The sequence below is a fragment of the Pavona decussata genome, unplaced genomic scaffold, assembly GCF_977016875.1.
Source record: "Pavona decussata unplaced genomic scaffold, jaPavDecu1.1 SCAFFOLD_49, whole genome shotgun sequence".
NCBI lineage: Eukaryota > Metazoa > Cnidaria > Anthozoa > Scleractinia > Agariciidae > Pavona > Pavona decussata.
Window position 1 is genome coordinate 874,077 of NW_028145471.1, and position 22,459 is coordinate 896,535.

General features: G+C 38.8%; 1 protein-coding gene across 5 annotated transcripts; it reads right to left on the reverse strand.

Annotated features, from left to right (window-relative positions):
* Nucleotides 1-4,457: 4,457 nt before the first annotated feature.
* LOC146481514 (protein sidekick-2-like) lies at nt 4,458-22,185 on the reverse strand. Of its 5 annotated transcripts, XR_014864434.1 has the most exons (7): nt 22,023-22,185; nt 13,327-13,424; nt 11,725-12,039; nt 9,992-10,294; nt 7,603-7,899; nt 5,699-6,400; nt 4,458-5,474 (listed from the first exon to the last, which is right to left on the reverse strand). XR_014864434.1 is itself a non-coding variant. In XM_085108289.1 (6 exons), exons 1-6 carry the CDS (start codon nt 22,034-22,036, stop codon nt 6,060-6,062), a joined length of 1,368 nt encoding a protein of 455 aa, XP_084964415.1. In that variant the 5' UTR covers nt 22,037-22,185; the 3' UTR covers nt 4,458-6,059. The 5 variants fall into 5 exon arrangements, 4 of the variants coding, with proteins under 4 accessions (XP_084964415.1, XP_084964417.1, XP_084964416.1 ...); XM_085108289.1 differs by having other exon boundaries at nt 4,458-6,400; XM_085108291.1 differs by lacking the exon at nt 22,023-22,185 and adding an exon at nt 14,505-14,853 and having other exon boundaries at nt 4,458-6,400.
* Nucleotides 22,186-22,459: the final 274 nt, after the last annotated feature.

Sequence of the window (22,459 nt, forward strand, 5' to 3'; positions counted from 1 at the left end):
AGCAACAATTCTTGCTTGTTTTAAATAAAACCATTATTCCACTAGCGCTTGTTGGATATGAGATGATTATAGCCAACTCGACGCTACGCGCCCTGTTGACTATCTATCATCTCATATCCAACGAGCACTCGTGGAATAAGTGTTAATCTAACTCGTTCCCAGTCACCTCTCTCGTTTAAAGATGTGCCTGACAATGGAGTGCACTGAAGGATGAATCGGGGAAGGGCCAGGCAAACCTGCGTGTGGGTTTTCAACGGCAGATAGCAACTTTACAACAGAAGGGTATTTATTTGCCCACTAAATACAAGCCTTTACAATGTTTCCTTGGAGTTTTCGTTTCCTGAGTCCCGCGATTGTTTCATTTTGAGCTCGTAAAAGTATTTTTCTATAATAATAATAATAATAATAATAATAATAATAATAATAATAATAATAATAATAATAATAATAATGACTTTATTAACGAGTCAAGAAAATGTAGCTGAGGGGAGAAGTCCCCTCTACTAATAGTGGACACCTAACTAAATTCTAAAAATTCTAAAAAATTATAAAAAATGAATTAAAATTTACATCGTAAACCATATTAATAGAATTTCATACATCAATTGCAAAAAATCATGTAAACCCTAGTCATTCTCGGCATAGGTTGCAGCCTCGACAGTTACTGACATTTGCTGCTAGGGCAGTAAGGTCCTGATTACGTATGACTCTTTTAAATTGCTTCAGAGAGGGTTGATATCTTATTCTAGGAGTGAGATCATTCCACAGTTTAGGCCCTAGGTAACGAAGTGAGTGTTTTCCATATGTCACCGAAGAGAATCGAGGTTGAACAAATTCTCGCTTTCTTAAGTAATACGAACCACTGTCTAATTGGAAAAGATTACAAAGTCTCTGTGGCAGTAATTTCTGCTATCAGTGTTCCTTTTTCATAATTATGACACATAAATAAACTGGCCTGGCCTTTTCCCCTCCCATGCAGTATAGGAATGGAAGAGGTACATCAAAATTTGGTTTTAAGGCGCGCAGAAATGCTGTGAACCGAAAAGGTAGCAAAAAATGAATACGAATCCCTGACAAAAATTACAGCGCAGAGATGTATGTTTATACCCCTGCCTTATCAGTAGCATGGATAATAAGAACGAGGAACAATGTTTTGTTTTACAAATGTGAGAGGTACCAATGTGGCAGAAACCCACACCCTCCAAAAGAAGAGACCTTGATAGCAATGCGGCGCGTATTTGAAGGCAGGCGCTGGTAATCTGTAAAAAGACAAAGCTACGCAATGATGGGAAATCATCGTTACAGTCTATTCAGCTTGAGTCAGAGAGCTACATAAATTAAAGTTATTGGTAATCTTGAGTACAGTATATAAGGTAAAGGAATTAACAAACGAAAACAACGCTTAAACATTTGTTTTAACACAAAAATAGGCATAACTCGTTAAATATATCTGAGCTGATTTTCCAAAAGGTGGCCACAAACTCAAAGGGCCACTTCTAGCAGTTACCCCTCCCCTAACACCCACCGCTGCCTGGACTTCTGCTTGAGCTACCCCAGAATACACTGGACAGTGAAGGAGCTGCCTGACATTGATCTTTCACCCTAAAAGAAACCGACATGTTCTTTAGAGACCACAAAAAGAAGTCTCCTTGACTGGAGAATGGCAAATCAAAAAAATTCAGTCGGGTCAACACAACAAGCCAATTCATACCCACCCCTCCCCCCCTCCAGCTTTGCACTCCTGACCCCTCTAATGCCATTGGTTCTCAAGGCCAGACCCTGGCCTGTTTGATGGCATAGCAGGTGACGCCCCCCCCCCCCCCCTCAAATTTATTCCAGAGCAAGGCGTCGAAGTTTCTTGGCTGTTTTCAGCTCACAGACAGAGCTGAAAACTATAGCCACCTTTTGGAAAATCAGCTCAGATATACAAATGATAGGAAAGGATAAAGTCGTCAGACACTAACTTGTGATAAATTCTAGCGACGGGATGAGTTAATGGCGTTGATATTTGGTCAATTCACAAATGTGGAGCGCACACTCTGCAATCCGTCAGAAGGAGGTTGGACATCTTATTACGCCAGTTACACAATAAATGTAACACTTACTTCAAACTTAACCCATTTGGAGCAACTGTAAAAAGAAAGTTAAAATCAGAACAGGAACATAGAGTTACCTATGACAATAAATGACAGCTAACCGTCATTTTATAAAATAGTCACTATTTAACCTCAAATGGACTATTCCCGGGACTTAAATAGGTAAATTCGACACTAAAGATATTTTAGACATTTTCTAAAGACACTAAAATGTCTTAAGTTCGAATTTACCTAATATTTAAGTATCCGGAAACGGTCCATTTGCGGTTAAATAGTGATTATTTGATAAAATGACGTCATTATGACGTCAGTATAATATTTTAATGTATTCTCACTCGTGGTCATTCGTGGCCACTCGTGTACTTTTAGACACGATCGAAATTAGTTGTTCAAAGGGTGTTGCTTATACACTGGGTGCAAAAGTTGACAATTAAATATGCCACTGTTTAGAAATATTTTCGAAGAAGAATTTCCGGCCCATTTCCTCCCTTGGGAGCAAGGAAATAAGTCAAGTCAAGTCTCTTTGGAAATAAAAAGATGTTGGGGGCAGTGGTTGAAAGGGTTGCAAAGTATTCATGTAGGAAATGAGTTTTACAGAGGGTGTTGGTTGCAGTGGCTACTAACTGATGTTGGTTCCGGTTGTTGCAAGGGTTGCAAGATAACTACAGTAAAACCCCGCAAACAAGAACACCCATTATCGGGGTTCAGGCTGATTGGGTTCTTATATATCGGGTATTTTAGGTGAAATCAGTCTGAAAGTGTTCTTAAGTGTTCTTAATTTTTTACTTCTAAAAAAATGTAAGGGATTTACTAACTATGATGAAATACATAGCTTTGAGAGAAAATTAAACTTGAGACACACAACATTAGAAAATAAATTGCACAAGCAAGTGAAATTACTAGCATTTATACAGAGATCTTAGTGCAATACCACAGTAAAGCTACAGACACTGTTTGTTCTATTAAACTGAAAAGGGAAGAGTTTTATATATATAAACAATTTTCAATTTTCAGGCTGAATGTGTTCTTATATATATGCTCCTTTTTAACCAAATTTCAGCCTGGGTGTTCTTAATCCACATGTTCTTGTTTGCGGACGGGTTTTTATTGTATGTTAACATTTGCTGATAGAAAGGGTTTTGGTTGCAAAGTATCCATGTGGTAAATTAGTTGTACAAACGGTGTTCCTTAAGAATGGGACTATTTACTAATAAACAGAAGTTTTTGGTTGCGGTGGTGGCAAGGTAGGTATCTTAACAGCTGGTGATAAGGTGTTTGCAAGTTATGTATACAGAAAATTACTTGTACAAAGGGTGTTGGATACAGTGGTTGCAAAAGTTGCCAAATAAATATTTGACTAATAAATATTTTCTCTACGATCGTAGGGATAACCTAATGGAATAAAGTCGATCAAAAGTTTGGCAAAACAAATAAAATGGAGTACTTGCTGTTCCCAGTTATTCCTCCACAAATACGCAAAAGAAAGTTCCGTCAGCACGAAATTTATTTTCTCACGAAGAACTTCCAAGTATATATAGATTCAGACGAGACTCCCTTGAAGTTCTGACCGCAATAAGAAAATTGTAGACTGCGAGCAGTAGTGTGCAAATTAGAAAAGTGAACGAGGAGGGATTGGGGAGGAGTTGTTTAATTCATAAGGGAAAAGCCGCAAAAGTGGCCCACTTTCTGAATTAGAGGTGCTGGGTAGGTACTTCAATCTGATGGCTAAGTTTCATCCGAACTGGAGAGATGGCTTGTATCAATACTAGCTGTTCCTCTCGTGGACTCGGTCTTAAAGGGGGATTATACCTAAACGCCATTTTTCCGCCACTTGACATGGCTTTAATGGAAATATCTCGTTCACGTTTCAAGCAATCCAAAAACTCTACACTCATCCCGTGAATCTGTATGGTAGGGGTGTTTTGTGAATTTTTGGGTGATTTTTGGGTATATTTGGAAGGAGATAGTTTTTCTAGGATTGGTAAAATTAAGAGACATAAGAAATATTGAAGATTTAGTGAAGTTTTAAAATTAGAATTTGTAGTTAATAATTAATAGGCGGACACCAAGTTAGTCCACTGGCAACCTTGGGTGCTCTTGCGTGGGTATCAGCTATCTGTTGGTGTTCCAAATCATTTTCCTTCTTCTATCCCTTCTTAAAACCTTTTCAAATTTCATTCAAATTTAGGTAGAATCCCGCCGAAAACCGAGCACAGTACAGAATGCACAAAGACTCCAACAAACAAAAGGCTAGTCCCCTCCCGTTGATACTCTAATGGATTGTGCTGTACGGAAGCTATGGAAAATGGGGCACTTATTATAAGGCAGGAGCTGGGAATCTTTAAAAAGACAAAGACGCACTGATGGGTAAATACAGTCTTTATTCAGCTTGACTCGGAGCGTTACATGCACTTTAAAGTTATTGGCAATCTTGAGTACAATATATAAGGTAATGGAAACAAAAACAACGTTAAACATTTGTTTTAACCCAAGAATAAACCTCATTCCAAAATGGCTACCATTTTAATATTCTTTTCTTTTCTTTTTTTTTTTTGGTTCAAATAAGCCCTTCTTACCTCGTTCTCAATCTCAAAAATCAAAAGAATATTTTACCTTGAACGAGGCAAGAAGGGCTAATTTGAATGCAGACAAAAGATTTTAAAATGGAAGCCATTTTGGAATAAGCTTGATAGGCATGACTCATTAAATATATATAAATGATACGATAAAGTCGCCAAACAATAACTCATGATAAATCCTAGAATGAGTCAGTGGCGTTGATATTTGGTAAATTCACAAATGTGGAGCGCACACTCAGTAATCCGTCAGAAAGGGGTTGGATATCTTATCACGTTTACACAATAAATGTAACACTTACTTAAAACTGACTTATTTCAAAGTTAACCGTAAAAAGAAAGTTAAAATCAGAACAGGTGAGCCTCGAACCCGGGTCATTTGCTTCATTTCACCCGTACGTAAACAGTACACCAACGAGGCCTAGCTGCCAAGAACGGTAATTTTTAACTTCTTTACATAGAGTTACTTATGACAATAAATGACAGCTGACCGTTTTCAAATCAGTGCTAAGGGCTAAATAGTGTAGATTAGTGCCAGTCTCTTTACCTGAAAGAATACTACGTCATGTACACTTAAGGTGTCAAACATTCTTTTGATGAATGGAAAAGAATAATGTAAAACACAAGTAAAACAATTTTCATTTCAAGTTAAGAGGAGTGAAGAAAAGCAGTCTGTCATAACTTACACGACCTTTTGCAAAGATAAAATGCAGCCGAGAGCAAAAAACACTTGCCTTGAACAACAACGATCTGTTAAAATATTTACTGAAAAAGCGTTACAGTCTATTACAGTGCGACGCGCCTTACCGTGGCCACCCAACAAACTTTTTTTTACAAGTTAGCCATAAAATCCAAAACATGTTTTCAATAATTCGTTGTTGCGTCACTTGCCTGTTGGACTTTGCAAGGAGGCGTGACCGTTGACCAAATTCGCGTATCCTGATTGGCTAACTTGTAAAAAAAAAAATTGTTGGGTGGCCACGGTAAGGTGCGTCGCACTGTAATGAGGTGTACGTTAAATACTACGGCTTATGGCTGGAAGAGATTCTAAAGGCCCTTAAAATAACCATGCTGGTATTAACCTTTGTGATACTGAATGTTGAACTTAAGCAGCGGGATGGGAAGGGAAAAAGGACGGCAAACTTCGTTGAGACCAACGCGATAGCTGATTATGAAGGTATTACGACGGGGTTTTCCAGACTCTATCTATCCTTGACGATAACGATAACATTCACATTTAATTATGCAAAATGGTGCCTTTACTATTGAATAACTTGCCTCAATTAAATGCACTGTTTAATGTTACGTTTTAAAATATGCTGCAGTTTTGAATTATTTAAGGCCCATGCACGTGTTCTGTATTGTAGCAGATTACAACACGACATTCTTAATAATATCTTGCACGTTTACGGAGTTCAAAAGTCATCTCATCGCTCCCTTCGTCATTCGTTGCCTTGCAGCGGAAATTCAGTCGAGGTGGCAAATGAGAAGGGCTGATTCTCAGGGTGCTATGTGAAATGCTGTTCATAGCTCTGAAAGCAGGCCGGCTTCTGATGTCCGTCCATGGATAACATGTTAATCTTTGTAGACGAACACATAATTGATAAGACCACTCGAATGTAGGTTTCGGACTACCCTCCAGAAGAACGCAACGAATGTAAACTGGATCGCTCTGAGAGTCAGCAAAGGTAAATACTGTTTGAATTGATCTGTCCAGGACTGGAGGAGCTGAAATCAAATTAGAAACAAGAAATTAGGAGTATGGTCAGTAAGAAGTCCAATACAAATCCTAGCGTGACCCTAATACAAGCGTAGGGCGTCAAACTCAAGTCTCACTTTAAATGAATAAATAGGAATTTCAGTGGCACATCCAAAGAGTGGCTCCTCATCCCCTGTTTCCAGGTCGAATGGGATTTTAATACACAGATATGTCCAGAATAGGCCATTTTACAGTTGTGTGTCTAGTGACTTGGCCCTAGATTGGAAGCGAGGCTGGGGTGACCTTGTTTTGATACAAACATTGCTTTTCATATGTAGATCATGCTGTTCTTATGCTAACTAGTTTGCATTTACATATGAAAAGCAGTGAGGTTTGTATCAAAACAAGGTCACCCCCAGCCTCGCTTCCAATCCAAGACCAGGTCACTAAGCACACAACTGTAAAATGGCCTTTTGTACGCTTATGAGATTCATGAACTGTATGATAGACATCACAAGGTGTCCCCTAACCTTAATTCTCAGTATAATTCTGTCAAACATGAAGTCATATACTAGTAAGAAAGCGACAGAAAGGCCTGTTTTACATGAAGTACCCAAATTCACGGTACCGGTTAGGTGCATTTCTGGACATAAGTGTATTACAGTGTATTAAGTGTATTACAAACTAATATCGTTTAAACTCGTAGGTCAGTCACTAGAGCAAAGGTTGATCAAATGCGGAGGTCGTGTGTTCGATTCCCATCCATCATTTTTCTCTGCCTCGTGTGGTCTCCCATTTTCTTTCTAAGGCTAACGCTCAGTGGGAAATTCATGGGTTCACTTAGCACTACAACATACACTGCAGAGTTAAATCTCTAATCCTTCGTTAATTTATTGCTTGCCTTCACCTGTATTAAACAGTCACAGTAATGAAAAGGGTATCATGAGAGCATTGAGGAAGGAGTTCCACGGTGGAAGAGGTGTGTAGAATGGATATCCTGGTTAAATGTTTAGACTTTAGCTTTTTTCGGCTATTATAAACTTTAACCGAATCAGTTTTCTTTTCACTAGTTCCCATGCACGAAGAATGAAAATTGCTCAATGGGTCTTCTATGCAGCCCAGCACAATCCCTCCCTGAAATCAGCTTAATAGCGTTCTACGCTTTTTTTTCCAAGCACCGCTTTAATTAAATTACTGTAAGTACTACAAATAAATTTTACTGAAAACCCACCTGGTACTACGACTGTAAACGTTTTACTGTCAATTCCGTACATATTTCTTGCCTCACAGCTGAACACTGCATCATCGTCAGGGTAGCGTGGCCGTCTTATTTGTAAGCCATCGTGTTGTTTAACGTAGCGACAATCTCTTTGTCCAGCACAGTTACCAATGACTTTGCCATCTTTTCTCCATGTTACGACGGGTGCAGGAAATCCAGTGACTCTACATGAAATCTCTAGCTTAGCTTGGTTAGGATTCACCGATAAGGGAGACGATGAGTAACTTGTGATCTTTGCAGGCTTTGGGTCTAAAATAATTAACAACCATTGCTTGTTACGAAAAAGACTAAAAGTTTTTTTTAACCGTTTAATTGTTTGAAGGATTGTGTGATTGACCGTCTTATGTCGAATTTTAGGGTCGATTTGTCGTTTCGTTCAAACGTGCCTGAATTTTTTCATGAAGCCCTCAAAGAACATCGCGGGCTTTTTCGGTTTTTGTTTTATTGTCGCTCCAAAGCACCTGTTTTCCCGCTTTTTTCTTTGCTTTTCGGCGTTCCATGACTCGATAGTTTGGTCTTGCTTTCTCCGGCCAACTAAGCGTAAACCAGCGGGAATTATAACATAGCGCGCGCGCATCCTAATCTAATTACTATTGGCGTCATCATGGTATATTTCTCAACATACGCACGGCCGTGCGTCCATCCGATGACGTGTGCAAGTCAGGTGAAGGAAGCATGCGCGCGCTATGTTATAAAAAAAGAATTGGTTCATGCTTTTAGCTGTGCGTATACAGTCATTTCAACTAACGTTGTCGGTTCAAAGCATGAAGCTAATTGACAAGACCGAAAGTTTACGTGGGATTTTTATGAATAAATTCATCAAAATCAGTCATGCCTGGAGAAAACAATAGGTTGTAATAAGCAGTACAATGACCTGCACGTGCAGGGATGATTTTGATGAAATTATTCATAAAAAATAATCCCACAAAACATTGCTGTCTTATCTTTTAGCTTTATTTTGATCCGACAACATTAATTGAAATAGCTGTATGGAGTTATGGATGCACTTGGGAAGTTTGGAGAGCACTCAAGAAGCTAGAGTTGCTCTCGGCTACGCCTCGAGCAACTCTTACGCTTCTCTTGTGCTCTCCAAACTTCCCGCGTGCATCCATAACTCGATATACGCACGCTAAGCATGAACCAATTTTTACACAAAACATAGAGCGATGTTCTCTGACTAAATTGAAGACCACATGTAAAAATCCAGGCTCTCTGAGCGAAACGAAAAGTTGACCTAAAATGTGACAGAAGATGGTTCTGCATTCTGCCCTTCATTTATTAGGTAACTAAACTTTTACAATACTAACGGTAGGATCTACACATACACAATACAATGTACAACACAAAACACGCAAATTGCACTTGTAGAAAAATGGTTGAATAGGTAAATATCCGGGCTTTTTTAACAACCGAACAACGGTTAAACTAATCCACAATAGATGAGCTTTGGGAGCTGGTGCCTTAAAAGGTTGGTTGAGCCAGGCAGAAATCAGGCACGGGGAATGAGGTATCCATGGCAACCCTGTGAACGGCCACCACCAAAAGGCACCGTCACACTGAACCCAATCAGTGGAATACATGCAGTTACCGAACCCAATACTTACCAAAGGGAGGGCAGCGAGGAAAAAACCTTGAAAATTAAGCAGATAAAATGCCCTTTTTCACAGACCACTTGAATACGATCTTGTCTTGATCTTAAAGCGGCAAAGTGTGTCAATAATACATTTGAAGGGGTGCCTGGAAAAAAGCCCTAAGTGACTTCTGATAAATTGCTAGATTCTCCTTCCAAATTCCCTTGTATTCACTTGTGAAACAAAGGAGAATTTGTCCTAACATCAAAAGTCACTTAGGGCCTTATTCCACACACCCCTTCATTTGTTGAGCCAATCCTAAGTTATACCAACACTGCATGGGGTGAACCATCAGCTGCGTCTAGCAAAAGTTTGCAGCGATTGCAAAATCATGCTGCCCGTGTTATTCAAGTTATACTTACTTACTTACTACACGTGTAAAATTCATATGATGCTACATGTACATCCGGGACCCAAGTGGCGTATTTTCCATATCCTCACTAGTGAGGATATATTGATGACGTTATTTCCCGCTTTTTCATGCCAGTCAGTAAAAAAATGGCGAGAAGTAGATTCATCTATGTAATAAAAGAAAATTACACAGTGGCTTGAAAATATGAATTTCATTTTCTTGTGTTAAAATCAATATTTCACTCACTCATTACACTCGTTTGTAAAATATTGTCATTACCACTTGAAAATAAAATTCATATCTTCGCACTGCCGTGTAATATCCTTTTACATATACAACTGTAGATTATAATACTTACCGTTAACAAGCACTCGTACAATCTTCTCTAAAGTTTTTCCTCGAAAAGTAAGTTCACACCTGTAATTCCCTGAATGAGAGCCATCCACATTTTTGAATGCAAGATCTTTTCTTACAATATTGTCAGCACCAATGCTTTCTTGCACAACAACACCCTTCAAACTGGCTGCTGGCAGTCGCAGAGGAACAGGTTCATCTTTAAACCACTCAATGCTCCCCTTTGTAGCCTCACAAGTGTAGTAAAAATTTGAGCCAGTTAGTACACTCTTTGACTTGAAAGGAATGATAGCAATCTTTGGCTTGTCTGTGATAAAAAAAAAAAAAACAGATTAGAAACTGGTACACAACTTTTAACCTTTTACTGTACACTGTATGATCAACAAACACTACAGTCAGATTTTGTTAAGAATGAAGCCTTTGGAGACTAACTGATACACTGTACATACAGTGTAGTCTGCGGTGCTAGAAATAATTATTCTTATTACAAACTGGATCATTTAATACATGTTGACTATCTTTCATCTCATATTCAATGCAAGCTCGTGGAATATTTTTGGTAATTAACCATCACCTACATTTATTTTCTAAAATGGCCAACTTAGGCCAAATTAGGTCAAATTAAGTCAAATTAGGAACACAGTGTCCAATAACTCCATCATATAATAATAATAATAATAATAATAATAATTATTATTAGTATGTAGTTTTACTGTCATCAGACACTGGCTCTGAACTTGATTTACAGCTACTCAAGTTAAGCATGTGTTTTGAGATTTTACAGTTCCAGAAAAAATCCATACCCACCCCACGGAAGGTCATTGGAAATTCCTAGGGGGAGGGGGGTCTTAAAAGTCAAAATTTTAGAAGCAAAGTATGAAGCTAAACTGGAATTTCCTGAGGGGAGAGGGGTGCAAAACAAAAAACCGTCCGTGGAGGATTGAGTATGGATATTTGCTGGAACTGTACATTATCCCACAATGCGCTGCAAAAGTGCTTTGAATTGCAGATTGCACCTTGCGTGAAAATCCAGCATGGAAGATGTCTGGACAGTCTTACAGTTAATGTAATGTCTGATTCAAAAAAGATTCAGAAGGGTTGCTATGCAAGCATGCAGGAGACAAGTGTCACACCCCTCTCCCAGGACATAAAAAAAATTAGGAGGGGAAATTATGGTGATTTGAGACAAAAGATATGCCCAAGGGAAGAATGGACTGGGAACTTTGAATTAACAAAGAAATTGACTTCTTTAGTTGCAATGTGTGGCATTTGAGCAGCTCATTTGTCCCCCATCAGCTGGTTTTGAAAAAAATGCGAATACCCAGTTGGGGTCGGGGGCACTGCTGGTAAAAACTGATGTATTAGTAAATTCCGACTTTTTACAGTATTACACTATCTTGGCCTCGCTGACCAAACAAAAAGGAAGACAGTATAAAAGGCAAGACTGAGAATTTAAAAACACAAAAATACCGTAAAAGTTATAGTGAGCACAGACATTCGTGAGCCAGGGACTGCAACTGTAAGACAAATGTTTCCTTTTTTGTCATGTTTTTGCTCGTCACAACGGATGGGAAAAGCTCTTGTTGGACATCTGTGGCATGACGTTACATACGTGATGGCATCAAAACGCTCCAAAATGGAAAAAAGATTTACTTCCAGTTGTGACCAGTCCTTGGCTCACTAACTTCTGTGCTTAAGTTCCTTAAAATATTATAACAGGCATGATTTAGCACATACTTGTATCTACAATCAAGAGGATTTCCCGTTTGATAACCTGTCCATTTTTCTCAGCAACACACTGATACTTTCCTCCATCATGTACTATGATGTTATGAATGGTAAACACTGATCCATTTCTTGTTATCTTTCCTTCCTCGACTGGAACATTGCTTGGCTTTTGAGGGTGCAACTTCTCTAGTGTCACAATTGCACTGGCGTCATTCGTATTGCAGTTGATCACGGCATTACCACTAAACGGACGATGAATAATTTCCATTGAAGAGTTAACTTCAAAAGAAAAGTTAGGTGGAACTGGAGTACCATGAATGCCACCTTGAAATGAAAAGCAAAAGCGATACAGGGTAAGTGTTACCAAGCAGCACTCAGGCATGGAGGAGGTATCCATGGCAACCCTGTGAGCAGCCACCACCAATGGCACCATCACACTGAACCCAATCAGTGGAATACTTACTAGACCTGACACTTAACAAAGGGAGGGCGCAGAGGGAAAAAGGCTTGACAATAAAGCAAGCAAAATGACCTTTCTCACAGGCCAGGAAGCAAGCAAATGCACTGCAAACCATGGGGTGCCCCCAAGCAGAGAGCTCAAAGGTCGCCCCTGAGCCACAATGAATGGCGTCCACTGACCGGCATTGCGTTGACTTTAACCTACCCTAAACTACATTTAGCGGCCACATTAATTATCTCTGAAAATGCATAGAAATGCCTGAAGGTTTTTTTTTTACTTAATACGGTTATACCACTTCTGCATTGCATAGGTTTGATAAAAACGGTATCATCCACCTTACGAAAATAGCTCTGTCAATAAAATTATGTATTTTCATTAAATAGAGTTTGCAGCCTGAGTTTTGGCAGTTGGGGGGGGGGGGGGGGCACACAGTGGCATTGACTCAAAATCTTATGTGCTAGATTACCATCCCACTTACTTAACTGAAAATAGCATCCAAGGGAAACAAGTTTCTGTTTGAGATAGCTGCATACATACCTATTTATTACATGTACATTTAGCTGAATCAGTCTGCATTGAAAAGGGGCATTTTGATTGGCTACCGGAGCGGTCTGAATTTTCCTATATGGGCCGCTATAATGGACTGTGTATTTTGAATATATATAACAGTTTCACACGGAATTAAGAAAGCAACAAACAGTTAAGTTTTCATGTATATATTACTAAAAACCTTATTGAACTAGATTGTTCCGTCCATATTGGGAAAATACTGGTCTTGTTCTTTCGGTTTTGCAAGTTTATGGACCAAGCCGAAAAGAACTTGAGCAATATTTTCCCTGTACGGACCTCAAGCTAGTTCAATAACAGCCTCGACAGATATTTTAAATGTTATAAAATGCAGATGACAGTTTGTCCCCAAAATTGACAAATTTCATGTATCACACTCACTATCACTAGTCAGTGCTGTTCGATAAAGTGTGTTATTATCCATAGTGGTAGCTGTATCTTTTGGAATGTAGTGTAAGCTTCCCTATTCCAGCTTATCGAGAAGATATTATGAAGCTCAAGAGTCGCTTTGATATTAAAGTGCTAACGGGGACCAGTAACTTTAAAATATCCGTTGAAAGAAATGCATAGAATATACATCTTACCAGCTAATACAAGCAATACGCTAAAATACAGGTACAGCATCGTGCTATCTGCAGATCTTCGAGTCTTTGTAATTCGCTCACTTGCTGTTGCTTCAGACCTAAAATTTGAGACAAATAACTCATGATACAGTTGCCAAGCAAATTAACTTTTAAATGAAGTAAAGACCCTCAATATAACTCAAATACACACTGTACAACAAGCCAACTGTGCATAATTATACGTCTTATACCCCTTGGTCTTTTGAAATATGCTCCAAATTGCCGTTCTATCGTCAGTGAATACGAAGTCGAATATGAGAGTTCAGATTTGTTCGCGTCTTTTCTAACGGCGCCAGACGCGAATGTTAAGTGTTTCACATCATACGACTCCATTCTAATTTGCCGTGGCTTAGGTGACAAGTAAACAATGCCGCTTTGAAAAGCTCCAAGAGGCAATATTATTATTCAAATTAACCCGCCCTTTCGGAGAGCACTTCAAACACAATGTATCACTACCCAGCATGCAGCGCTTTCCGAGACGATGCGAGCAAAAATAGCAAGTTACATCAACAGAACGTGAAACTATTTGTTAGCAGAAACCATCAAAAGTGGCAAATATACGTGACATTTCCCCTTAATTAGCAATACAAAGATAGTTCATATATCAACCAAGAGAACAAAGGTATACAAATGACGTTTAAATTGTGAAATTGAGCCATGCATAAATAAACGCAGCTGATATACGCCGCTTTGAAAACCGCAACTTTTGTAGAAATTCAAACAAGAACGTTAAACCACAAGACTGACGAGAGCTCTCGTTTGGCGGGAAAATTGTTGTGCTTGAATCATTTCATTATTCGCGATATCGCTGGCAATCTGCCTGATATCTCATTGTACCAACTCTTTACATGCATTATAAATAACAAACATGTGATTCGCTCTCTCAGAGCAAAGCCTCTTGGATTATCTTGGACCACGATATTCGTCGCTTGACCTTCATTCTCCAAGTGCAACTTTGCAAAGATAACGGATTATACAGAACTGCAACGATTTTGCCAAGGAAAATTATACTATTTTCACGCACTCGCTGCAATACTCGAGAGTGACATGGTGTTGTGCTGCACGCATTGAGGATTTATCAAGAATGAATGAGAATTTTCACAATCGTACGAAAAGAAAAAAAGCAACGAAATACTTACTTGCAATTGACCCCCGCTTTGAAGTGAAATAAACCACCACAAATATGTTCTTGTATGTTCTACGTCCTCTTCTGTTTCTACTCGGTTCCACTGACGATTTCAAAATATATTGCCTACTGCGTGGTGAAACTTGAAACTTTATTTGGAGGATAAAACGTAAACGAATTCAGGAAATGTCATCACAGGATTATTTCAACAGTGACGAACGATTGCTTCGTGCCTGGCATGTAATTAACCAACCACACCTTCAAGGAAACGCGGAGAATTTTCTGACATATTCAGCCGGTGTTTAAGACACTTCCTTACTTGGCCGGGGGTTTTATATGCAGCGTACACGATTACACCTGCATTTCACGTTTTATCCAAGTGAAACACAAACATATTCCTCGTAAGAATTGTGCGATGATCACTTGCATTTATCTCTGGCATTTCCGGTGAGAAAATTGAACGATCAACATCCAATTTCATCTAACAATATATCAACACATTATAAGCGCATGGGTAACGAGAATATCAAGTTCAAGTTAACAGTAATTTTATTCATGGTTATTTCAGGCTGATAATAACGGGCAAACGTAAACAACTAAACAACAAGCTTATCCATACCAAGGAAATTAAAATTTGCAAATATCAGGGGGATTAAAACTTCTTACTAGGATGTTCGGAGAACAACCTTTACCTTTAATAATCAGTCTCTAAAAACATCGGGCTAAATTCAGTTGTAGTATAAATTATGTTCTTCAATGTTTTGGAATTTTTTCCCGTTATTGGATATTATTTTGTCGAGAGATTTTTAACACGCCCATGTAAAGGCATTAAACATTATCATTCAGTTTCAAGGAAGTTTATTTATCGGATCCGAAATTCCTAAATTCTTGAACATGTAAATATCTTCCAAATTTGATCAGGAATTGTACTGATTTTATCGTCAATTTTTCAGATACATGCACTAGTCTCAGGTTTATGTTTTCATGTTGTTTGTGATATTATCTTTCCGAAATCATTTCTTGCCCCGACAGAATTAATTCTTGCGCAAGGATGGATACCAAGAAAGGGATGCCCTCGGCATTTTTTCAACATCAGACATAATTTCACGGTATAGCTCAAATCAGTTTACCATGCGTCTGCTTGCAAGTATCAACTGTCATCAGCATGTCTACAGCACGCAATGAGAACACAAAACACCAATCACGCCTAGGTGTAAAAATTCCGAGAGGTATCTCTCCGGGGCGTTCTACATAAAAAAAATTTTATAATAATAATAATAATAATAATAATAATAATAATAATAATAATAATAATAATAATAATAATAATAATAATAATAATAATAATAATAATAAATGTCGCTAGTGCGGATATCTGAAATACGTGTCTATATACTTTTATACTTAGGGCTTTTTATGGACACTGGTTTAGCCGTCTTTAGTATGATTCGATTGTATGATCTTAATATCTCTGCATAATGGCATGCTTTATTTTATAGAATTTAGAACTTTTATTATTAATTATATCTACTTCCTCTTCTTTTATGTAAGGTTAAGTTACTTCTTTTTTTAGAATTTGTGAATGAATAGTGGTTCGATGAATTGATTGGATTTTTTGTAACAGCAGGTTGGTTGTAAATAGGATTTTAATTGAGGTTTTGTAATAAAGATTTTATTAATAATAATAATAATATTAATAATAATAATAATAATAATAATAATAATAATAATAATAATAATAATAATAATAATAATGTTCCATTTTCCCAACCAAACTGCTCGGTCCTCTCAAACAAAGTAACTAAAACGTTCTGATAAATGCTAGCGTTAATTTAATTAAACAGGTTCGATCAGTGAGTCTTAAAACTCCCGGACAAGGTGTACAAATTATCCAGACACAGGGATGACAGTCTCTAAACCAAATACCAGTACTAATGGCTCAACCGTGTTCACTCGACTCCTATGACGGCTTATTGTGTCCAGTTTTCATATCATCTCGTAAAAATGCTTTAATTACGTCCTGAAAACAATAATTTTCCGGATAAACAACACTATTAAAAAATAATGCTTAATATTTGTGCTTTACCAAAATGCTACAATTAAGGACAAAAGGTCTGGGACAAAACCGCATTAACAAGCCCCGTTTGCCCCACAATGGGAAAAGTATGCACTGTAGACTTTCTCAAAGTCGCTCGCTTGCTTCTCTTTGAATGGACCTGGCACGAGCTCTCGCTCGCTCGCGCTCCGCGCTCGCTCGCTCGAGCTCTGACGATCGCGCTTCGCGCTCTCTAAGTTCGACTTGTAAGCAAGTCTATATGCACTGTTGCTCATGAGAACAGACCAAGGGCATTCTTCGCCGAGTAATACGAGAACTATACAATTATAAATAATTATAAATAATAATGGAAATTTTAAAAACGAGCGTGAAGGCGGAACGAAGGCACTCGAGGTAAGAGAGATTTTTTGTGCGGGGGCGGTCCTGACTAAGCCAATTAGTGAGGAGACAGCGGACATGACATGACATGGAGATCACGTAAGAGAAGCATTTTGTTTTGGCACCAAGGCCATATATTAAAGGAAGGCTCGGCTGTGCGCCAAACTACTTGCGTAAACTGGAAATTAGATTCGATGATGCTCAGGTCTGGAGTGATTGATTGTTATTGGTGAATTTGGTTTGTCTCCATATTGAAACGTGCTTTGTCCATTTCCCTTTCCCCTCTGTTTCAAAACCAAACCGGAAATATTTAATTTGCACATTAATTTACGCTCGTCCTCGATCTCACAAAATTGCCGTATATCAGTTCTCGAACAAGCTAGTGTCATAGGTGGCAGTAAACTTTGCCAAACGTCCACCTTTTCTATTTCTGCCGGTCGTTTATTTGGGAAGCGCGCTTTTTGCTTATTTCAATTAGGGTGTACATAAACTTTCACATGTTATGTGATTGTTTCACTATACAGAACGAGTAATTTAAAAATTCGTCAACTTTGCAATATGTAATTTAAACAACTTGTATGTTACAGATCGATATCTCGCCTTTGATCATCGGTGAAGTGAACCGCGCGCCTGTAAAAAGACGGCATTGATATCTCACCGTTGATCATCGGCGAAGTGAACCGTCTGTATAATAGAAGGCATCGACACCAATAGGGAGCTTGGTCGTCTGCCTTGATGGCAAGGTGGTTATCATTAAAAGAAACATTGGTAAAATGAATGTTCTATCATTAAATAAATCCCACCTACACCCTGTACCTGGTAAGACTGTCTTTATTCAGTTTATTGATTCATTTTGCCGCAAGCATAGATCTGTCGTAATAGAGAATGTTAATCTAGAAACCTTAAGGAGCCGGATCTTGGCAAATTTACAATTGAATCGAAGGGGAAACTCTAAGATATCACCTGTGGGCGGATGATATAAAGATACACCTTCAAATATTTGGGCCACCAGTTACGTCAACATGTAATTGCAATGTATGATTGAGGCCAAAATTGCTCGCCACACCTTGCGAAAATGTGCATTTGCAATGTGGGCTTATGTGGCCATATGTCGACCCTCACATATGTTTATTTGTTTGTCTAGTATTCTTGACACATGGACCCCTCCCCTGTCCCCAAAGACAAAGATTAAAATGATTGGGAAACAACATAGCTTTTTGGGAGGGGTGGGACGAAAGAAAAGCGACTTCCGTCAGTGCAAAATTTTCTGAAAGTATCTCAACAATTTTGGTCCGCATTGTAATGTTGTGAAACTAATGAAAGGGTGTGTTTTCGACTTTAATTTTAGAATACAGTAGTTATTTCCTTTCGATAGTTTTGATGGATATTTTCCAGATTATTTGACTTTTTCCTGTTGCTCAAAGAGCTGTACTGGGTACAGGTTTACCTATACTTCCTTTAACCTTGGCTTGGGCTTCCTCGAAGGTTGAAATCAATCAAAACACTTAAGGATTTTATCAGCCTGATTGGTTTCCCTCTCTATCGACATCTATTTTCTTAGAACAGTTGTGGTTGTGTTGTTCTTTCCTGTTAGTGTATTTTGGCGAAACGAATTCCTATCTCTGGCTAGGACCATCTGGCCTTGGTTGGATTACAGTCATAAACATGTTTACAGCACACTATAAAGCAAGGCGTGATTTGAGTGATACTTGTAGGAAAAGGTGTAGAGCAGATGTAGTATTGTGAAGAATCGTCGTCAAGAATAAAGAAGAACTACTTAGATTCCTGGTGCCTCTCCGCTGTGTCAAGCGAGTGTCCTACAGTAACTTATATGTGCAAATAATTCAAGTTACCGATCAAATCTGAATCTGCACTCTTGCACTCTGATGTACTTTCAGACCATCGGCGCATCACCTGTTGTTTTTGTTGACATCGGGCAAATTTGCAACGACTTACATGGTTTGTTGAAAGAACAAAAGAACGACTGAACACTGAACAAAACAATGCTCCCAACCCCCCTCTTCCCCCCCGACCCCCCCCCCTCCTTCCCCCCCCCCCCCAAAAAAAAACACCAACGCAGCAGCAGGTTATCTGGATCAGTGCACTGATAACAGAGCTTTTGAAGGGTGCAGCTGCAGGTCTCCTGTTCACCTAACGGATAGAATACGACCAAACGAGGGGACTTGAGCGATGCCAAAGTTCTTACTCGGTTTAACAAACAGACTCTACTCTTTCACAAATAGATCTAAGCAATTAAATCCTTCGACCGTCATTTTTCAGTTCTCGCCTCTTAGAACAGAGAACATGTATTTCCTACGGTAAAGTATAATATCACTGTTGCCGTATGTCCTTTGTACCTAGCGGCACATTAGCACATAAGTCCTCAAAGCAGAGAACATGTATTACTTCCCATAATATTCACTGGAGATTAAGAGTGAAAAAAAAAAAAAAAAGAAAAACCTGAGCTCAGTAACCGGCCCACAGTCTACCACAAAATTGACGAAATTTTCTAATTATTAATCAGAATTAGTGAAGACGCTTTTTGCATGCTTGGATCGTCGACGTGAATCATAGATCAGACTGTTAATACTAATTACAAATAAGGATTCTGGTGTCACTTGAACGGTAAACTATAAAATACACAAATTGATGTTGTATGGCCAGGCAGCGCTGGAGGATCTACAATGCGAATATCCCGGCGGCTGCCGAGACTGAGGGAACGCAAAGGATGCAAACTTACGTCAAAACTGCATTCAATTGAAAGAGCTCCGAATCAACCTTCCAATGTAGACGAGACACCGAGTAACAGCTAGAGAAGAAAGCGGCAAGGAGCTACGGTACCTACCCGGCCTTGAAAACTTGTGGGCAACACGGCAGCTGGATGAATAAACACCAAAATCATACAAAAACTAAGGTAACTTCAGCCCGAGGATTTTTTCTTTTGAATGACGTGGCTCTAATTGTTCTTGCTTTGAACACACCTGCTCTGATATATAGGCCCTGACATTTTAATATTCTTTTCAGTTGTTTGCATTCAAATTAGCCTTACTAACCTCGTTCTTGAGTTTAAAAATCAAAAGTATATTTAACCTTGAAAGAGCCCGGAAGAGCTAATTTGAATGGAGACAAAGAACTGATATTTTAAAATGTCAGCCACTTTTGCATATGGTCTATTATCATCTTCTTCTATCTTCGAGGCTATTACCATAGTAGGACAAAGGAAAATAAAAAACCGCACTGGTTTCGAAAATTTCAAACCAAAGATCGACAAACTTCAGTAAGCCACAAAATAAACATTGTAGGCACCGGGAATTTTTTGCAGTTCAGTCATCATTACTTTAGTACAGCACAAAGAACGCCATTTGTGAGCGCAAACACTTGTACTCTCTTTGAAGGATTTATAAACATTCAAAGCAAACGTGCGGAGTGGCGAAGGCAATTTGGTTTGCGTTTTCAATTCGCGGCAATTTTGGTCAGGTAGCAAAACGTCTTCCATATTTGGTATTTTCAGCCACACTTTTTAGAAATACTGTAAGTTGTAGATTTTTCAGTGGCAATTTTAGTCTGTATGGATTTTTTGGCATTTTCTGAGCCATTTTTTGCAATTTTTGCCATTTTTAAGCTGGGTAGCTTAACGTGGTTGCATTTGTTATTTATCTTAAATAGACGTGTATGGATTCCGCTGCCGATATATTAAAATAATTTTAAAAGTTACTTTGGATGGCCTTAAACAAGAGAATCACGCTCTACATAAACTTGGGTGGGTATATACTTTTTTGTCAATTGTTGGCGCCGGAAATGGAATATGTTATAGTGATATTTAGTTGGGAGTAATGTTTAGATGCCCGCGTTTTGGCCACATAGCCAGTGGAGCAGAGTTTTTCTTTTTCCTTGGTCTACTGTCCTGAATAGAATACATATTTAAGACGACTTATACGGGTCAGGTCTAAAACTAAGGTACAAAAATTTCCGTTCTCTAAAGCAGTGTTTAGGTCCAAAATTTCGAAAAATATAATACCTCCACACTTCTCCGTAGGTAATAGCAAAGGTTTCCATTATTACTGATTCAAGGTTTCGCGTGAATTCGCACGAAACCAGTAGCAAATCAGTCAACACTGAAAAGGGCCAAGGAAGGAAGAGGTTTGATGACTTACGAGGAGTCCAGCGTTCGCTTGCGATAACACAAGAGTTGCTGTTCCAGCCTGCAGCCAGGTTCCTTAAATGAAGGGCTCGTGCAACCAGTCACTCTGACCCAATCGAAAGGAATTTACTGTTTGTTTTAGTAACATACCTCCGTAGCAAGCGATTCCGCGGGGTTTTGTGCATTCGCTGAAACGCTTGCTACGTGGGCTATGAAATTTGCGGCTCTAATTTTGCTGTCGAGGTCAGTTTACCATGCTGTGAAGTGTGGTACCAGATCACTCAGTTGAAATTTTAGTGCGGTTAACGCCACTGAGCACAATTTTCTCGAGGAACTACAATTGTATTCTGCTTTAAAACTTTGTTATAACTTTGGAGTCTGTGGATGAAATCTTTAAGCTTGACCATTCAAATAAAACTACTGAGCGGTACTTTCCTCTGTTATCGTTTATTACGCTTTTCTTGAAAGTGCTTCTAACTCCCAATCCTTTTAAGTCCATGGATGAAACTCAATACCGAGCAGAACTTTCCTGTGGTGCCGTTTACTGCCTGTTGTGCAATATTGTTTTAACTTGAATTATGCAGTGGACGGGATCCAAGCCGCTGCGTGTGATCATTGTGAACTTATAAAATTGAGCTACTGAAAAAGTCACTTTTTTAAACTGTCACTCTAACTCAGTTTTTGAGTCCATAGATCAGCCGAGTAAAACAGCTAAGTTGAAAATGATTTGTCTCTCGTGACGAATGAATAATTTTATAGAACAAGCGCGCAAGCACACGAAATAGCTGCGCTCCATTCGCTTCAAGGAGGAATCTTCGCTTTTTCCAGCGGCTCAATTCGATTGGCCGCGACATTCAATTCTACTGTTCAACAATTAACCTCGTTTGGCCATGTCATGTACACACCATCAAAGATAAGCAAGACAATACTTTCTTTTACGATGAAGCGTCACTTACCTTTGTGGCCCCATGGAGTAATGGCTTTTTAGTCGAGTTAGTTTGGCCTCAGAGCAGGCTTCTCCAGTCAGTTTGCACTTTTTCCAGCTCAGTGCTCAAATAGCTTTGTGCGCCATATTAATGTACCGGCGCGGTACGTGATCACATGCAAAAATATACAACGAATTGTTTGTCGAGAAAAAAGCCAGGTGACTCCGCAAGAATTGCTTATTTACCTTTCAGGTGATTTGTTCTTGTATTTGAAGGGGAGCTACACAAATGACTTACCAAGCTTAATTCACATTGGTGCATTGTTACCTTTCTTAATCGACTCAGTTCATTTTACTCTCCCCACCAACGCACTCTTTTATGTTTTATTACTTAGTCCTGTCAAACAGCAGCTTTTAAAAAGTATCCCATTGGTAATAACAAAAAAAAATCAACATTTTCTGCTGCAA

What these genes read in the sequence shown, in the direction of transcription:
- LOC146481514 (XM_085108289.1), bottom strand. An exon ending in CGTATTGCTTGTATTAGCTG is followed by an intron (nt 12,040 to 13,326) that starts GTAAGATGTATA and finishes TTTCATTTCAAG; the next exon opens with GTGGCATTCATGGTACTCCA. An exon ending in TGTACGAGTGCTTGTTAACG is followed by an intron (nt 7,900 to 9,991) that starts GTAAGTATTATA and finishes TAATTATTTTAG; the next exon opens with ACCCAAAGCCTGCAAAGATC.